This window comes from Trichosurus vulpecula, chromosome 7 (genome assembly GCF_011100635.1).
Source record: "Trichosurus vulpecula isolate mTriVul1 chromosome 7, mTriVul1.pri, whole genome shotgun sequence".
In the NCBI taxonomy this organism is placed as follows: domain Eukaryota; kingdom Metazoa; phylum Chordata; class Mammalia; order Diprotodontia; family Phalangeridae; genus Trichosurus; species Trichosurus vulpecula.
Genome location: NC_050579.1, coordinates 1,487,665 through 1,504,914, shown reverse-complemented (window position 1 = coordinate 1,504,914; position 17,250 = coordinate 1,487,665). Strand labels below are relative to the sequence as shown.

Here is a 17,250-nt window from a genome sequence, read left to right as displayed (position 1 = left end):
TCTTGAAATAAATAGGGTGCCACTGGAGTTACTGTGTTAGAGAATAGCTTTGAATAAATTATAGTGTATTAATAGAGATGAAAATAAAATAAGAGTATCAACAAAATATTTTAAAAATATACTGTAGAGGAAGGAAATTCAGAAGGGGACATAGATAAACAAATTAAAGTTAATATATGGTTTCATTTTGGAGTAAAAAGATTACAGGATCAAAACAGAGCCCTAGCAGCCTATGACATATAATTAGAGATATAATAGATAAATGCAAATTTTACATTTGGGTTCAGAAATCCACCTCCACAAGGGAAAAAAAAAAGAGGCACGAGCAGACAATTCACCTGAAAAAAATCTGGAGGTTTTAGTGAACTTCAAGTTCAACATACATGAAATACTTTACATGACAACCACAAAGCTAATATGACATCAGACTTCACAGAGTACAACACGAGAACAGTCAAAATCCTGCCCAGGCCAAAACACATTTGCGGTCCCATGTTTAGTTCTGGGTGCCACATAATAGTAAGTGTACTGATGAGCCCTAGAGAACAAAGGAGGCCAACCAACATGCTGAACAGTACTAGCATGGAATTCCATAGAAAGCATAGCTGAAAGACTAGGGATCTTTAGCCTGAGAAAGACTTAAAAAAAAAGTAAGACCTGGGATTTCAGCTGTGTATTCTCAGACCAACACCTTGACCTTGATTGCTCAACCTCTACTTATTAGTGGTAGGACTTCAACTGAAGTCTACCAGACCAAGGCAAGCTCCCCATCATTATGTGACATTATTCTAGAAATCCACTGATAAATAATACAAGAGAAAGAAATTAAAGACAAACATCAATAAAGAATAGACTAAATAAAGTCTATTAATAAATGATCTATTTTAGAAAACCTCATAGAATCAGCAAAGAAACTGAAATAATAACTTCAATGAAGTAGGATACAAAATAAATCTGCAAAAAATCAATAACATTTCAACCCAACAATAACAAAAACTATGAGTAAATACTAAAAAGGGAAATTCCAATTAAAATAAATACATAAGACATAAAATATACGAGATTCAATATACAAAGGCGCACACTTAAGGCATAACTACATACAATTCCAAACTTTTTAATAAAATCAAGAACTCATATTTAGGCTCAGCCAATATAATAAAAATATCGATACTGCCTAAATTAATTTATAGACTTAGTATGCTATAAATCAAATTACCAAGGGAATGATCTATTGAGTTAAACAAAATAATAACAAAATTCATTTGTATTCATTTGAAGGAACAAAAGTTCACAATCTTAAGGAAAAATAAGAGAAAAAATTTTGAAAGGATGAATGTATACGGGACCTTTTATTTTTTCCATTTCTGACCTCCATGGGGTGGAAGTGGGGGGGTCTTAGTGTGATTTGTGTCACTTTCCCAGCTGCCTAAAGAAAGCCAGGCAAGTACTATTGATGGAGCTGTGAATTGGTCTAATTCTGGAAAGCAATTTGGAGTTATACTAAAAAAAAGTAACTAAAATAGCCATATCATTTGATCCAGAAATCTCCCTTCTAGGCATATACTTAAGATGAAGAAAAGTCATAACGTACTTTAGTGTATTTAATACATACACCAAAATATTTAAATAGTACCTTTGTTATAACAAAGAAGTGAAAACAAAATAATTTCCAATGACTGGTAAATAGCCAAGCAAATAATCATGGTACATAACTGTAATACACAATTACTCCACTACAAAAATCAGTGAGCCAAATAAATTCAGAGAAGTATTCAAAGACTTATATGACCTGATGCAAAGTGAAGTAAGCAAAACCAGGGATAAAAAACACATCTACAATATAAATAGTAAGAACAAAAAATGCATAATTTTGGGGGTGTGGGTGGGGGGGGTGTATGTAGATATGTATATAAAAATACACACACAGATACATAATATCCATGTATATACACACATTTCATGGGTATGCATGTTTTGTATTTCTGTATGTATATACACAAAAAGCATATATACATACATACTACATTGTATGTATATATGTACATACATGCACATATGCACACAAACACACATATAATGATAATGACCAAGCTTGACCCTGAAGAAATGAGAAAATTAACCTTCCCTCTTTTTGTAGTGGTGAGAGACTCTGGGTGTGTAACACCATTTGCACAGTACTGTCAGGATCAGCTAACGTTTTGGGTTGTTTCTGGATATTTATTTTTAAATTTCTTTTTCATTAATTATTATAAGGAATGGTTCATTAGAGAGAGGAGAAGTAGGAAATATATTCGGAAATGAAGATGATGTAATAACAAAGATGAGGAAAAAAATTTTAAAGAGGTATACCAACTGTCAAACACCACAAAGAAAAACTATTCAAATTATCAAATAATCATTAAAAACTCAAATTAAAACAACTCTAAAATGTAAAAATTCCATTAAATTAAATATTAATAAAATTTAATGCTGGAGATGTGAAGCAGTAGACACAACATGAGACAAGTATAAGAGCTATAAAATAATGCAGTATTTTTTGAATAAAATACAGCAATCCAGAACAAGTGCAATTAATCTGTTCATACCTTTGGATTACTGATACCACTAGTAAGGGTAAAAGTGTCAAATTTGCGAGCTCCCACATGTCAAAATTGGGAAATGTTGAACAAAATAAATAAAACTACAATACGAGACAGCATATTTCAATTTGTCATTTTCTAAGTCAGCATGCAATCACTGAGAACCTTTTCAATTTCAGTTTTACATCCCTGGGTAACAGTATATCCTAAGAATGATGAAGAAAAGCCTTCTCTCTACAAAACTGCTCATAACAGCAGTATTTATAATAGGAAAACTTGGAAATAAGCCATGTGTCCAGCAATTAAAAATGGCTAAATAAAATTGTATAAACTAAATTACAACTATGTCAAAAAAATTATAAATAAGAATATGAAACAATATGAGAATTTCATAAGTGATACAAGCATGCTAACTTGGTACATCAAAAATTCATGTAATTCTGAGGTCTCACCTCAACACCTATCAGACTGGCAAAGATGACAAAAACGGAAAATAACAATTGACAGACGGGCTGCTAGAAAATTGGTACACGAAGCTGTAGCTATGAAATAGTCTAGCCATTCTGGACAGCAATCTAAAAATATGCCCCCCAAAATTCACTGTGAATACCTCTGGTCTCTACCCCAAAGCTATCATAGAGGAGAAGGACCCAGATGTACCAAAATAGTTTTGGCAGCCTTTTTGTAGAAGCAGAGAAGGAAATTAGAGAATAACTAAAAAAATTATGCTGTACAAATGTAATGAATATTTTTACTTCAGGGTAAGAAATGATGAAAGGGATGATTTCAGAGAAAACTGAGAAGGCTTATATGAACTGACACAGGGAGAAACAGAACCAGAACAATTATGCAACAATGATCTTGTAAAGACAAGCAAGCCTTCAAGAACTCTGATCAATAACCAACCAAGAGTCTAGAGAACCAAGGACAACGTCTGATGCCTGCCTCTAGGCAGAAAGGGATACTGAGATGCACATTTTCTGACATGACCATGATGGGAATTTGTTTTGCTTGACTATGCATATTTGTTAAAAGAATGTGGTTATTTCATTTTTTCTTTTTTTTAATTGTGGAGGTGGTGTGGGAAGAGGAAGAAGGTTAGGGATAGGGTTGGGGGGAGGGAGAGAAAGAAAAAAGGCACTAAATAATTTTTTGTAATGCACAAAAGAAGACAAAAGGAAGGCAAAAAGGAATCCCAGATGAGCAGTATAGATCTGAAGATTACATACACAGTGAATCTGTTTTACTTTCAGAGGGAAGAACAAAGTGTATGTGTGTATATATACATATATATATATACATATATATATATATATATATCATGAAGATTCACACTTTGTGTGTAATCCTTTTTCTGTTCTATGTATATGGAGATGCTCATTTTGTCTGATATTTGTTAAATTAACACACACACACACACACACACACAATGTGAAAAAAAGTCCCATTATCCAACTTCAATTGGGCCCTCACTGTAGTAAAGCAATCCTTTTATTTAACCTTAATTCTCTCCACAGAAACTACTCTAAAGCTCTCTCCAGGCTTCTCCTCTCACTGCCCCACCATTAGCTGAGGATCTAACCTCTTCCTTTACTCAGAAAATTAAAGTCATTTGACACGAACTCCCTCTTTTCTCCTTTTTTTAATCTCAAAATCCTTTGAAACATCATTCCCTCTTCCTGACCAAAACCAATCTCTTTCCACGTGTACTTGATCTCATTTCATCTATCTTCTCCAATAGATTGTGACCTCCATCACTTCTTCTCAAATCTTGTACCTCTCCCCATCTACTCGATCCCTGCCTACTTGCCTTGCAACATGGTCAAGTCTCCTAGTCCAAAAAACACAACAATAACACTTTCCTCAAAAAGAAAACCCTAGGGGCAGCTAGGTGGTGCAGTGAATAGAGCACCGGCCCTGGAGTCAGGAAGACCCGAGTTCAAATCCAGCCTCAGACGATTGACACTTACTAGCTGTGTGACCTTGGGCAAGTCACTTAAACCCAATTGCCCTTCCCCCCTCCAAAAAGAAAAAAAAAATTAGAGCCATAAAAAAAAAACCCTTTAAATACAAAAATTCTATTCCTTTCAATCTGGCTTCTGCTCTCATCGCTTACCTGAAACTTTCCTCTCCAAAGTTGCCCCAAATCCCAAGATTGCCAAATCTTCCGGGTTTTGTCTCAGCCCTCACCCTTCTCAGTCTGTCTGCTGCACTGGACATTGCTCATCACTCTTTGCCCTCCCTGGGTTTACATGGCACCAGCATCTCCTGGGTCTCCTACTTCTCTGAATCAACAAGCCCCACTACTAATCCTACTAGTCCTACTCCTGCTCCAACTGCTCTGAATGCTCCCCAGTCTCCTTGGGTGGATTGGCTTCCATGTCAGACTCCTTCTGCTCCCCAGCTCTAGGAGTTTCCCAAGGGTCTGCTGTAGGAATTCCTCTTCCTCTACACTCTGTTGGTAACCTTTTCTGCTCCCAGATACAGCTATCTATATCTAGCTATATCTCCACCCAGTCCTACATCAACAAATGCCTACAGGACCTTTCAAACTGGATGTCCCAGAGACATCTCAAACTCAACATGTCCAAAAACTCCTTCTCTTTCCTCTCAAACCCACTCCTTCTGCATACTTCCCCTTTCTGTAGAAGATATCACTACATTCCAGTCTCCCAAATTCATAAGCTCCCTCAACTAACATAGCCAATTACTTGTCTGATCTGACTGTTTCTATCACCACATCGTCTCTTTTATTTGACTCCTCCCCTCTGACACTGCTACCATCACAATTCAGGGGCTGATAACCTTTCCCCTAGATTATAACAGCCTCCTAACGGGTCCCCATGTCTCCCCACTTCAGTTAGTCAATGAGCATTCAGTGAACCCTTACTTTGTTTGAGGCGCTGTGCTAAGTGACGGAGATATGAAGGCGAAATACCTGCCTTCAACAAGCTCACAATCTAATGGGGGAGACCATAAGCAAACAAATATGTACAAACGCGTTATGTACACGATAAACAGGCGATAATGAACAGAGGGAAGGTACCAGGATTTAAGAGGGATTAGGAAAAGTTTCCTGTAGAAGGCAGAATTTTAGCTGGAACTTGAAGGAAGTTGGGGAATCTGTAGTAAGGAGGCAGAGACGAGGAGGAAGAGCATTTCAGACATGGGGGATAGCCAGAGAAAATGTCTGAGCCCAGAGGTGGAGGGTCTTGTTCTTGGAAGAGCCAGGAGGCCAAGATCACTGGATCAAAGACGACAGGGGAGAGGGGAGGAGGAGGGACTTGTGGCAGACAGGTGCCTAGCCACAAGACTAGTGAAGGATTGCAATATTCCACCTAATGCTAACCTTGATTCTGAGGTTTCTAACTCTAATTCTATTTCTAATTCCATGTGTGACCCTAATTCTGTTCCTTAACTCCTGCCTAGTAAGTGCCTGGAATGTAGCAGGTGCCTAACAAATGCTTGTTGACTGACTGTGGAAAGCAGAACTAGAGTAACACATACATACTAAGTACAGCTGTGCAAAAAAAATCCCACAACTTCTGGAAAAATATACAGAGGAAAACAGTTCAGAAGTCTGTTGGGGATAGCCAAGACAAATTGCTTCTATCTTGTTGAAATTAATCCACACTAACACTAACCGGAAAGTGACAAGTTTATAGGTTGCTATATAACCACTTTAATATTATTTTTATCTATGCATGTTTTAAAATACATTTCCATTTATCTCTTTTGTTTTTACATCACCCACATTTTCCAACTTATACCAGCAGGTCAGTAACTAACCAACATACTAGAAAAGTCTGACTTTATATGCAGTGCTCAACATGCCTGGGCCCAAGAGGCCAAAGGAAAGTACTTTCTCACTGGCCGTCCTTCATGCGTGCCTAGAATGCCCTCCCTTCGAGGTTCTGCTCAAATCCCACCTTTTTCAGGTCTCTCTTTTCCCCCTTCCCCCCTCCCTAAACAGCTGGTGCCTTCCCTGTGAGATCACCCCCATTTATACTGTATTAATCTTTTATTAGTTAAATTTTTATTTTATTCCAATTGCATGAAAAATGATTTTTAACATGTTTTAAAATTTTGAGTTCCAAATTCTTCCCCTCTCTTCTTCCCTTCTCCCCTCATTGAAAAGGCAAGCAATTTGATATAGATTATACATGTTCAGTCAGGCAAAACATATCTCCATGTTAGTCATGTTGTGAAAAGAAAACACAGACCAAAAAAAAAAACCCACCAAACCCAAGGAAAATAAAGAAAGTAGGAAAAAGTACGCTTTGAGCCATATTTCAACTCTCAGTTCTTTCTCTGGAGATGGAGAATATTTTTTCATCATAAGTCATTCAGAACTGGGGTCTTGAATGGAAAAAGTTTAAGAAACCCTGTCTTAGATCAATATATTGCTGAGAAGAGCTAAGTCATTCACACTCGACTATCATACTGTATACAGTGCTCCCCTGGTTCTGCTCATCTCACTTTGCATAGGCTCATGTAAGTCTTTCCAGGTTTTTTCTGAGAGCATCCTGCTTATCATTCCTTATAGCACTACAGCATCCCATCACAATTATATACCACAACTTGTTCCGCCACTCTCCAACTGATGGGCATCCTCTCAATTTCCAATGCTTTGTCACCATAAAAAAAACAAAACGCTGCTATAAATATTTTTGTGCAACTAAGTCCTTTTCCTTTTTCTTTTTTCTTTTTCTCTTTGGGATACAGACCTAGTAGTGGTATTGCTTGGTCAAAGCGTATGCATGGTTTTATGGCAATTTGGACATAGATCCAAATCGTCCTAGAATGGTTGAATTAGTATACAATTTCACCAACAGTGTATTAGTGTCTCAATTTTCCCACATTCCCTCCAACACTTGTCATTTTTGTTTTGTCATATTAGCCAATCTGATAGACGTGGGGTGCTACCTCAGAGTTGTTTTAATTTGCATTTCTCTAATCAGTAGTGACTTAGAGCATTTATTCACACGACCATAGATAGCTTTGACTACTTCATCTGAACACTGCCTGTTCACATCCTTTGACTATTTATCAATTGAGGAATGGCTCTTATTTTTACAAATTTGACTCAGTTCTTTATATATTTGAGAAACAAAGTCTGTATCAGAGAAACCTGCTATAACAATTTTTTCATAGTTATGATTAACAATGTTATTTTCTTCCATTCTGTTTTCCCCTGTTTATCCTACTCTCTCCTTTTTACCCTGTCCACCCTCAAAAGTGTTTTGCTTCTGATTTTTACCTCCCCCATTCTGCCCTCCCTTCTATCCAGTCCCCCCGCCACTTTTCTTATGCCCTTCCCCTCCTACTTTCCTGCAGGGTAAGATAGATTTCTACACCCAACTGCTATACTGTATATATCTTGTATGTAAGAGTGGTATGCACGGTATGTTTCTCCCATTATAATGTGAGCTCCTTGAGGGAAAAGGACCGTGATTTTACCTTTATTTATATCCCCAGTGCTTGGCACAGTGCCTGGCACACAGTAAGCACTTAATAAATATTTGTTGCCTGGCTGATTTCACTTGATACACTGCAAATTGGCAAAAATAACAAAGGATAACAAATACGGTTAGAGTAGTTTTAGAAACATGAGCCTACGATACATTCTGAACTGGTCCATACTGGAGAATGACTGAAATAATCCAGAGAAAATGACTAAAATGTCCCTATGCTTTGAGCTAAGGATTCTACTGCCAGGACCATACCCAAAGGAGGTCAATGACCAAAAGAAAGGACCCAGAGACACCAAAATACGTATCTGTAGCAAATTTGTAGTAGCAAAGAAGTGGCTTTTTTTTTAAACTAGTGATTACTAAATGTTAAATGACTTTTTAAAAACCACATAAAAGAAGGAAGATACATCTCATTCCCTGAGTCAGGGAAACACGAGATGAGGTGACAGAGAGACACCAGCAGAGGAAGTTGCTCAAGTGAAAGCTACCCCTTAGGCTAGATGGGGTCTTCGCAACAGGCCACTAGCCAACCACGCATAGACATGGCCACCTAGCTGATGAGAGATGTTGCTTGCATCTGCCTGCTTTTCCCTCCATCACTCACCTGGCTGAGGGTCTCTGGGGGCACGTTCCCTCAACCTCCGTGGGGCTTCTCTTCTATCCAACAGAGAGATCACGTCCAGCTTGGAAACAGGAAGCCCTAAACATAGGGAGAAAAAGAAGATGGTTCTGAGGAGGGCCAGAAAGCTCTCAGAGAATTCAGGTATATGGCCGGATATGAGAGTCACTAAGAAAGTCAGAAGGAAATACAAAGACCTCTGGAGCACACTCCATTTTATATTCCCAGAGAATGTTCTCATTTAGGCTTCAAAAGACCCATTCCAGCCAAAACGGTAAGACCTTCCCATGTATCTCCACTGAGATTTCGGTGTCGGAAGCAATCAAACAGTAGACACTTATTAAAGCCCTTGTGTGGGCCAGCCATGCGCTGTGTGCAGTATTACACAGCGAAGACAAACAGAGGCATGGCTGCTCACGAAGGGCCTTCGTACTATCTGGGGAAATCCCATGGACACATATAATGACGCAGATACAAAATATGGAGATGACAGACATGGGTTATTTCAGAGAAAAGGCCCTTGTGGCTGTGGGGATGAGGACAGATCTCAGCTGGGGACAGAATTGGAATGTCTGATGGGGGCCACATGCGCAGCTAGGCTGGGAAGGGCTCTGAAAATCAAGAAAGATTTTATATTTCATCTTAAAAGCAACAGGGCAGCCACAGGAAGAGGTGGTGGCTGGACCTGTGACCCGGGACTTTCCCGGGGACTTCTTTTTTTTAATCTATTAAGCATTTATTCAATATTTACTTGAGCAGAGAATGGTGCTGGGGAGAGCCAAAGTTTAACAAAGACAGGGGATCTGCTCACCTTAGGGGAATTTCAGTCTAGGGGAAGTAAAATAGAGGACAAGTGCTTGGAAAAACTGTTGAGAAGTGGGGGAAAGTTTCCTGGAGCAAGCATTCTCTTGACTCCCTGAGGAACTGGAGCAAGAATCTTTGACCTGAGGGCCCAGGGAGGGCCAGAACCAGGTTAAAATATAACTGGGAAATGTTTGACAAAATAAATAAAAATACCATACAATACAGAGAATACTAATTTGTGGTTTTCTAAGTCAATATGGGAGCAGCAGGGATCTCTTTCTATCACTGCTGCAGATTCCAAACCACTTGTTCAAAGGAAAGACCTCTCAATTAGGACCAGAAAAGAAGCCAAAAAGGATCTGGGACTCTCTTCACATCTCCTCAGCACTCCTCTCTGTGCTGATGAGTCTCAGATCTACATTCCTACCTCAATCTCTCTGCTGACCTCCAGTCTCCCATCAGACATCCCAAACTGGCCATCCAGCAGACATCTTAAACACAGTAAGTCCAAAACATGACTGTTCTACTTCCCCCTCAACCCTCCCCCCAACCCATCCCTTTCCTATTACCAGAGAGGGCACCATCCTCCTCCCAGGCCCTCAGGCTCCCAACCCAGGAGTCATCCTGGACTCCTCATTGTCTCTCACCCTCCCTCCATATCCAATATGGTGCCAAGGGCTGTTGATTTCACCTCTGCAACATCTCTCCAATACCCTCCCTTCTGTCCTCTGACATTGCCCCTACCCGGGTATAGGTCCTCATCCCTTATACCTGGACTATTGATACAACAGCTTGCAGGGAGATCTGCTCGCCTCAGGTCTCCACCCATCTGCTCCATCCACTCCAATCCATCCCCTATTCAACCGCTAAAGTGACTTTCTTAAAGTACAGGTGACGATGTCACCCCTCTACTCAATAAACTCCAGGGGCTCCCTCTTCCCTTCAGGATCAAATACGAAATGCTCTTTTGGCATTCAAAGCCCTTCATAACCTGCCCTCCCCTACCTTTCCAGTCTTCTTACACCCTGCTTCCCTACACACACTCTTTGACTCGGTGACACCAGCCTCCCGGCTGGCTCACGAATGAGACTCTCCACCTCTTGGCTCTAGGCATGTCAGCCACGCCTGAAATGCCCTCCCTCCTCCATGCCCACTACTGTCCTCCCTGGCTTCCTTTAAGTCCTAACTAAACTCCTGCCTTCTGCAGGAAGCCTTCCCCAACCCCCTTAATTCCAGTGCTTTTCCTCTGTTCTTCCTTTCCTATTTATTCCATATAGAGCTTGCTTTGTCTACACGTCTGCACATTGTCTCCCCATTAGACTGTAAGCTCCTTGAGGGCAGGGGCTGTCTTTTGCCTCTTTCTGTACCTCCAAGACTTACTACAGTGCCAGGCACAAGGCAAGTGCTTAATGCCAATACTCAGGTACATTTTCAGACCATCCACAGCCTACCAAGACTCACCAGGGGGCAGAATGAGTCACAGAAGATGACTGCTTACCCAGAGAAACCAGGTTCTCGTAGTTCTCCAACATCACCTCCCGGTAGAGGGCCTTCTGAGCAGCATCCAGGCGCCTCCACTCATCCCGGCTGAAGTCCACAGCCACGTCCTGGAATGTCACTGATGCCTGAACCAAAAACATTCAGACTCTTGTCAGGAATCACCTCTTCAAATACTTCTCAATTACTCTACCTCCTCAGGGCCTCATTTATGACCCTCCTTGGCTGCTCAGCTCGTCCCTGACTAATCCTCTGCACATGTGAAGTTCCAAACCATACCCCAGCATGTGTCTCCATCTGATAATCAGATACACAGGAAATTGAACCACAAATATTAATTCCTAGTTCATGACATTATCGCCCTCAGTGACCAATGTGTTGTCTCAGGAGGCAGGATCCCACAAGGGGCCTAATATTCTAGGAGTTTTCTTCATTTCTAGTTATTAATGGAAGCCATTGGTTGTAAGGCACCACTTCCTTCACATTGTAGAGACCTAGAATAAAATTCTACCCTCTATGCTATTATAACATTAACTACTAAAAAGATAAAAAATACTACCTCTAGTTTCCACTGTATAGATTCCATAATGTAATTGATTGTATGCTGTATTGATTTTTGTAACTGAGTCTGCATCTGCCTAAAGCTACCTTTCTATGTCCTTGAACTGAGCTCAGGAATTTAGATTTCCCTCTGATTTAGCGTTAGTTTAAAAGAAAAATTGTTATCACTCTTACGGATCCCACTCCCCACCCCCTGCCCCAGGATGCTTTCTGGGTATGTTTGTTAAGCCTCACAAGTTAACTTGTTACCACCCCCAAAAGACAGTGGTCAGTCCCAGCCTGTTTGTGTATTTATGGGAGTTTTTATCTCTTGCAAGGAGACAGCAAGTCTGGTAGCTGTGAGTCCCTAGAAGACTACAAGATGCAGATGACAGAGAAGGGTGGTTTCTGGTTCCACATGGTGCTAGTCAGCCTTTCTTTATGCAACCAATTGTGTGGTTTTCCCCACCTACCTAATCCTATTTTTTGTTCTCTTGTACTATATGAGGACCAGTGGTCCCTAGCTCATGGTCTTTGGTCACTAAGAGGCCACAGGCCCAATATATTAGTTAATGTTAGCCTAATGACTAAATTAGGTCATGCTTAGACAATCACCAACTGAAGGACCAACACAATGGCCAGTTTGTGGTATCACAACTTGGACAACATGTAGGAGCTACAGCTTTGGTTTTTCCTTTGGGGATAATTAGACCAAGCTCTTGAATTCTTACAGTGCTCTTTTGGGCTGCTCTCCAATATGATGGATCTGGATGAAACACCCAAACAGGAGCATCAGAAAACCTATCGCAGGGAAGCCCTTGAGACAGACCCTGTGCAGGCCATCCTCCAGGACAGTAGGAAGCAGTCCAGTTTGAGAGAAGAAATGATCTCTGTGGTTATTGATACCAAGTAATTTTGCATGGCCTTAGCATAATAAGCATGGAACACATGATGTTGGATTGGGGAAAGACCTTTAGCTCTAGATTTTCCCATCCATAACCAAATGCTTTAAAAAAATCAACAATTAATAAACCCTATGGGGAATTCTATTCTCTTCGCTGCACTCTGCGGTCTGACTGTGAAAGTTGTGTTAGGCTGCAGAATACAGACTGCTGAATTCCTTCTCATTTCACTCATGGTGCTCTTGTTACATGGAAAAGTTTGTGTTGGGGCACCTTGAACCTGGAGGCACAGTGGCTAAAGCACCAGCCCTGGAGTCAGGAGAACCTGAGTTCACATCTAGCCTCAAACACTTACTACCTGTGTGACCCTGGGCAAATCACTTAACCCCCCCCCCAAAAAAAAGAAAAGTTTTTTTAACCGGGGGAAAATAGCTGGGACTCAGTAGTTACTGACAGATTTCTCTCCCAGAACAAATAACATGTGATGATTTTTTTGAACAGCTGGGAAATGTTCTTGGGAATTCTCAAAGCTGAGCCGGGTCCAGGATGGCCCTCCTGCCTACTCTTGGTTTTTTGGAGCTGCGCTTTCTATTTTACTTGATATTTCTGTTGCCCTTGGAGCTCATAAGTTCATTCCGGTTTCACCCACAACTGCTCTCAGGAAGATCTGTTTTAACTGGCTCTCATATTAAGCTCAAATCTCTTTTTCCCTCCATTACTTATTGCTAATAATGACAGAACTAAAGCGCTGGAGGGACCTCATGGACAGCAGCTGTCCTGTCCCTCTAAGAAGTGGTCGCCTCCCGACCTTGTCCGCCTCTCGACAGCCTTCCTGTTCCAGAATGAGCCTCCTTCCCTCGGCTCCTTCTCCTACGGAGCTCCCCGCAATCTCCCGACCTCCACTTCTGTCTTTCCCGCCCTACTCAGATCGAGTGGCCCCTCTTATCTGGGGTAGGGGAACCCTAAGCTCCTGGGGGTCAGGGAGTGGCTTCTTTTTATTGACTGCTGTAACCCTGGTGCGTTTGGAGCAGGAGGATTTGGCGATGTTTGCAATGAATGCTCTTGTTAAACTGAAGATGACATTTCCTAAGAGTCGGGGAGGACCTTCCCGGGTCAAGCTCAAAGGGTTACAGACACAGAATGACGTGGCTCTGAGGACCATGAACTCGCGGGCTGCCAGTGACTAGCAGACATCTGCGGAGCAGAAGCGTGCGTGGGCACCCGGGAGGGCTGGCTCTCGGGGACGGCGACGTGACCTCACCTGGAAGTGGCTGGGGACCAGCGGCTCCTTGTCCTTCCTTCGCCGCCGCCGCCTCCTCCCCTCCCGAGGGGGCTCCCCTGGGGAACGAGAACAAGTCACTCAGGCTGGCGGCGGCGGCGGCTACCCGGGAGCAGGGGTCCCACCCCTGCCAGCCGCTCTGCCATCCCCAGAAGGAATGCGGGGGCCGTGCTGCGAATGCCTGCGCAGCTACGAGGCAGAGCGGGGGGAGTGCAGCCCACTGAATGCGGGACAGGGGATCGGAGGGGATCGGGCAGACCCCCGCAGCGGACCGCGGCCGCCGCTCACCAACGGACCCTCGGCCTGGAACGCTCACCTCGCGTCCGTCCCCCGCAATGCTCACCTCTCACCCCCCACACTCACGTCCCCCCGCAATGCTCACCACTCCTCCCCCCACACTCACGTCCCCCGCAATGCTCACCTCTCACTCCCCCACACTCACGTCCCCCGCAATGCTCACCTCTCACCCCCCCACACTCACGTCCCCCCGCAATGCTCACCTCTCACCCCCCCACACTCACGTCCCCCGCAATGCTCACCTCTCACCCCCCCACTACTCTTGTCCCCCCGCAATGCTCACCTCTCATCCCCCCACACTCACGTCTCCCTGCAATGCTCACCTCTCACCCCCCCACACACTCACGTCCCCCGCAATGCTCACCTCTCATCCCCCCACACTCACGTCCCCCGCAATGCTCACCTCTCACCCCCCCACACACTCACGTCCCCCCGCAATGCTCACCTCTCACCCCCCCACACTCACGTCCCCCCGCAATGCTCACCTCTCATCCCCCCACACTCACGTCTCCCTGCAATGCTCACCTCTCACCCCCCCCACACTCACGTCCCCCGCATGCTCACCTCTCATCCCCCCACACTCACGTCTCCCTGCAATGCTCACCTCTCACCCCCCCCACACTCACGTCCCCCGCAATGCTCACCTCTCATCCCCCCACACTCACGTCCCCCGCAATGCTCACCTCTCATCCCCCCACACTCACGTCCCCCGCAATGCTCACCTCTCACCCCCCCACACACTCACGTCCCCCGCATGCTCACCTCTCATCCCCCCACACTCACGTCTCCCTGCAATGCTCACCTCTCACCCCCCCACACTCACGTCCCCCGCATGCTCACCTCTCATCCCCCCACACTCACGTCTCCCCGCAATGCTCACCTCTCACCCCCCCCATACTCTTGTCCCCCCTAGGTTACCATCCCCCCCACACTCACGTCTCCCCGCAATGCTCACCTCTCACCCCCCCACACTCACGTCCCCCCGCAATGCTCACCTCTCACCCCCCCACACTCACGTCCCCCGCAATGCTCACCTCTCACCCCCCCACACTCACGTCCCCCCGCAATGCTCACCTCTCATCCCCCCACACTCACGTCTCCCTGCAATGCTCACCTCTCACCCCCCCACACTCACGTCCCCCCGCAATGCTCACCTCTCACCCCCCCACACTCACGTCCCCCCCGCAATGCTCACCTCTCACCCCCCCCACACTCACGTCTCCCCGCAATGCTCACCTCTCACGCCCCCACACTCACGTCCCCCCGCAATGCTCACCTCTCATCCCCCCCATACTCTTGTCCCCCCTAGGTTACCATCCCCCCCACACTCACGTCCCCCGCAATGCTCACCTCTCACCCCCCCCACACTCACGTCTCCCCGCAATGCTCACCTCTCATCCCCCCCATACTCTTGTCCCCCCTAGGTTCCCATCCCCCCTACACTCACTTCTCGCCCCCGCCAAACTCACCTCCCTCCTCGAGCCTTCGGTCCGGGTCCTCCATGGTCCTCGCGTCCGCCTGGGCAGCCCCCCTTCTTCTCCCAGCAGGAGGGGGGGCCTCCTGGAGAGCCGGCCGGGACCTAGGGGCTCAAAGGCAGGATGACTGGCCCCGCCCCGCCCCCACCCGCCCCGCCGCCAGGGCACCTTGCCCCCTCCCCCAGCCCAGGAGGGCACGTCCGTCACTCCGGCTGTCCGAGGAGTCAGGAGGAATGAATGACATGCCAGGCGCCTGGAGGGGGCATGAGGCCTTGGCTCCCCTCCCCTCCTTGCCCTGCCCCCCCCCACGCGCGTCTGCACTCTCCCACTCGCACACACGCAGACCCAGACCCACCCTGAGACCCCCTGCGGAGTGCCCACCAGCACAAATGCCCTTCAGTACCCTTGACACCAGCGCCGGCTCCTGCGGACGTGCCCCAGGCTCTGCTCTGCGGCAGCTGTTGCTTCGCGCCTGCGCACTCGCTCTGGCTCCCTCGCTCCCCCCCCCCTCCCGGCCAAGCTGGCTCGGTCCCTGCGGCCTCCCGGGCCTCTGCGGCAGCAGCCCGGGTGGCCTGGCGCATGCGCACTGACTCTCTCAGCCTCCCCTGCCCCCGCAGGCTTCCAGTTGAAGCCCCACAATGCCTGACAGGTGCAGCTAGGTGGTGCAGCAGATGGAGCAGGGTAGGGCCGGGCCTAAAGTCACCAAGGCCTGAGTTCCAATTCGGCTCAGACACTTACTACTAGCTCTGTGACCCTGGGCGAGTTCACTTAACCCTGTCTGCCTCAGTTTCCTCATCTGTACAAAGGGCTGAGAAGAAAACGACAAAGCACCCAATGGGGTCTCGAAGGGTCGGACCCTGAAGACCACAACGCAGAACACCCTCAGTACTGACACCCTGCGCTGCCATTTGGGGTGACAGATCCAATGAAGTGCCAAGGCATTCGCTGGCCCGCACTGCGCACGCGCGCTGCCACGTGGACTACTACAGTCCCCAGCAGGCTCTGTGGCCACTGTGGGGAGGGCCTGCGCCTGCGCACTGCGGGGGGGGGGGTTGAAGTGTGAGCCGCTGTCCTGGCCGAGCAGGGGCTGCGGGAGACGGTGCGTTGGGAGGGAGGCCGGAGAGGCAGCCTGCCAGGGGAGACTCGCTGGGGGTGAGCAGGCCGGAACAACGGAAACGCTCACATTTCCTGGCGCATCCAAATGGGTCTTAAGGAAAAGCTCTTGGAGCGACCATTAAGGGTTCAGTTAATGAACGGACCACGCAATTTAAAACCCTGGAAACAAAGAGAATGCGCGGAGGAAAATCTGACAACGAAATAAACTGGGAGCCAAAAAGCTAGAACTGACAAAAGTAACAACTGTCCTTTTGAAAGCACGAACGAAACCAATAAAGCGATAACGGATCAATAACCCATCCCAAGGGGCCAGAGAAAGGGAGAAAGGTGCGGGCTCCATCACACCCGAGGCTCTGAATGCACCTGGAGCTGGGGAAGGAGACGTTCCAGTCCGGATAACGGGCCGCCTCCAGCATCCTCCCGGCACCTGGGACAGGGCCACAGCCCCCCACCTTCCCGGTCCCGTGGGGGGCCGAGCCCCCATCTTGCTTAAGACCCCGATGTTGCCCAAGAGTCCTGGGAGGAGTTGCTTCTGGCAGAGCCCGCCCAGCACGCACTTTCGGGGCACGGGTATGGGGAACGGGCTGCTGGCCGGTCTCCACCAACGAGCGTCTGAGCACGGGCAACACCAGCAACCCAGCTTCCGGGCCACTGCTCAAGGCCAT

General features: G+C 46.0%; 1 protein-coding gene across 1 annotated transcript in view; it reads right to left on the bottom strand.

Annotated features, from left to right (window-relative positions):
- Positions 1 to 17,250, bottom strand: part of LOC118856457 — a 28,309-nt gene extending 11,059 nt beyond the window's left edge. The window contains exons 1-7 of the mRNA XM_036766739.1: positions 16,931 to 17,250; positions 16,359 to 16,598; positions 15,873 to 16,124; positions 15,464 to 15,573; positions 13,680 to 13,756; positions 10,978 to 11,104; positions 8,661 to 8,756 (exon numbers count right to left, since the gene is read on the bottom strand). Of these exons, the coding sequence (XP_036622634.1) occupies positions 8,661 to 8,756; positions 10,978 to 11,104; positions 13,680 to 13,756; positions 15,464 to 15,573; positions 15,873 to 16,124; positions 16,359 to 16,598; positions 16,931 to 17,250 (1,222 nt within the window). The remainder of the gene's footprint in view (positions 1 to 8,660; positions 8,757 to 10,977; positions 11,105 to 13,679; positions 13,757 to 15,463; positions 15,574 to 15,872; positions 16,125 to 16,358; positions 16,599 to 16,930) is intronic.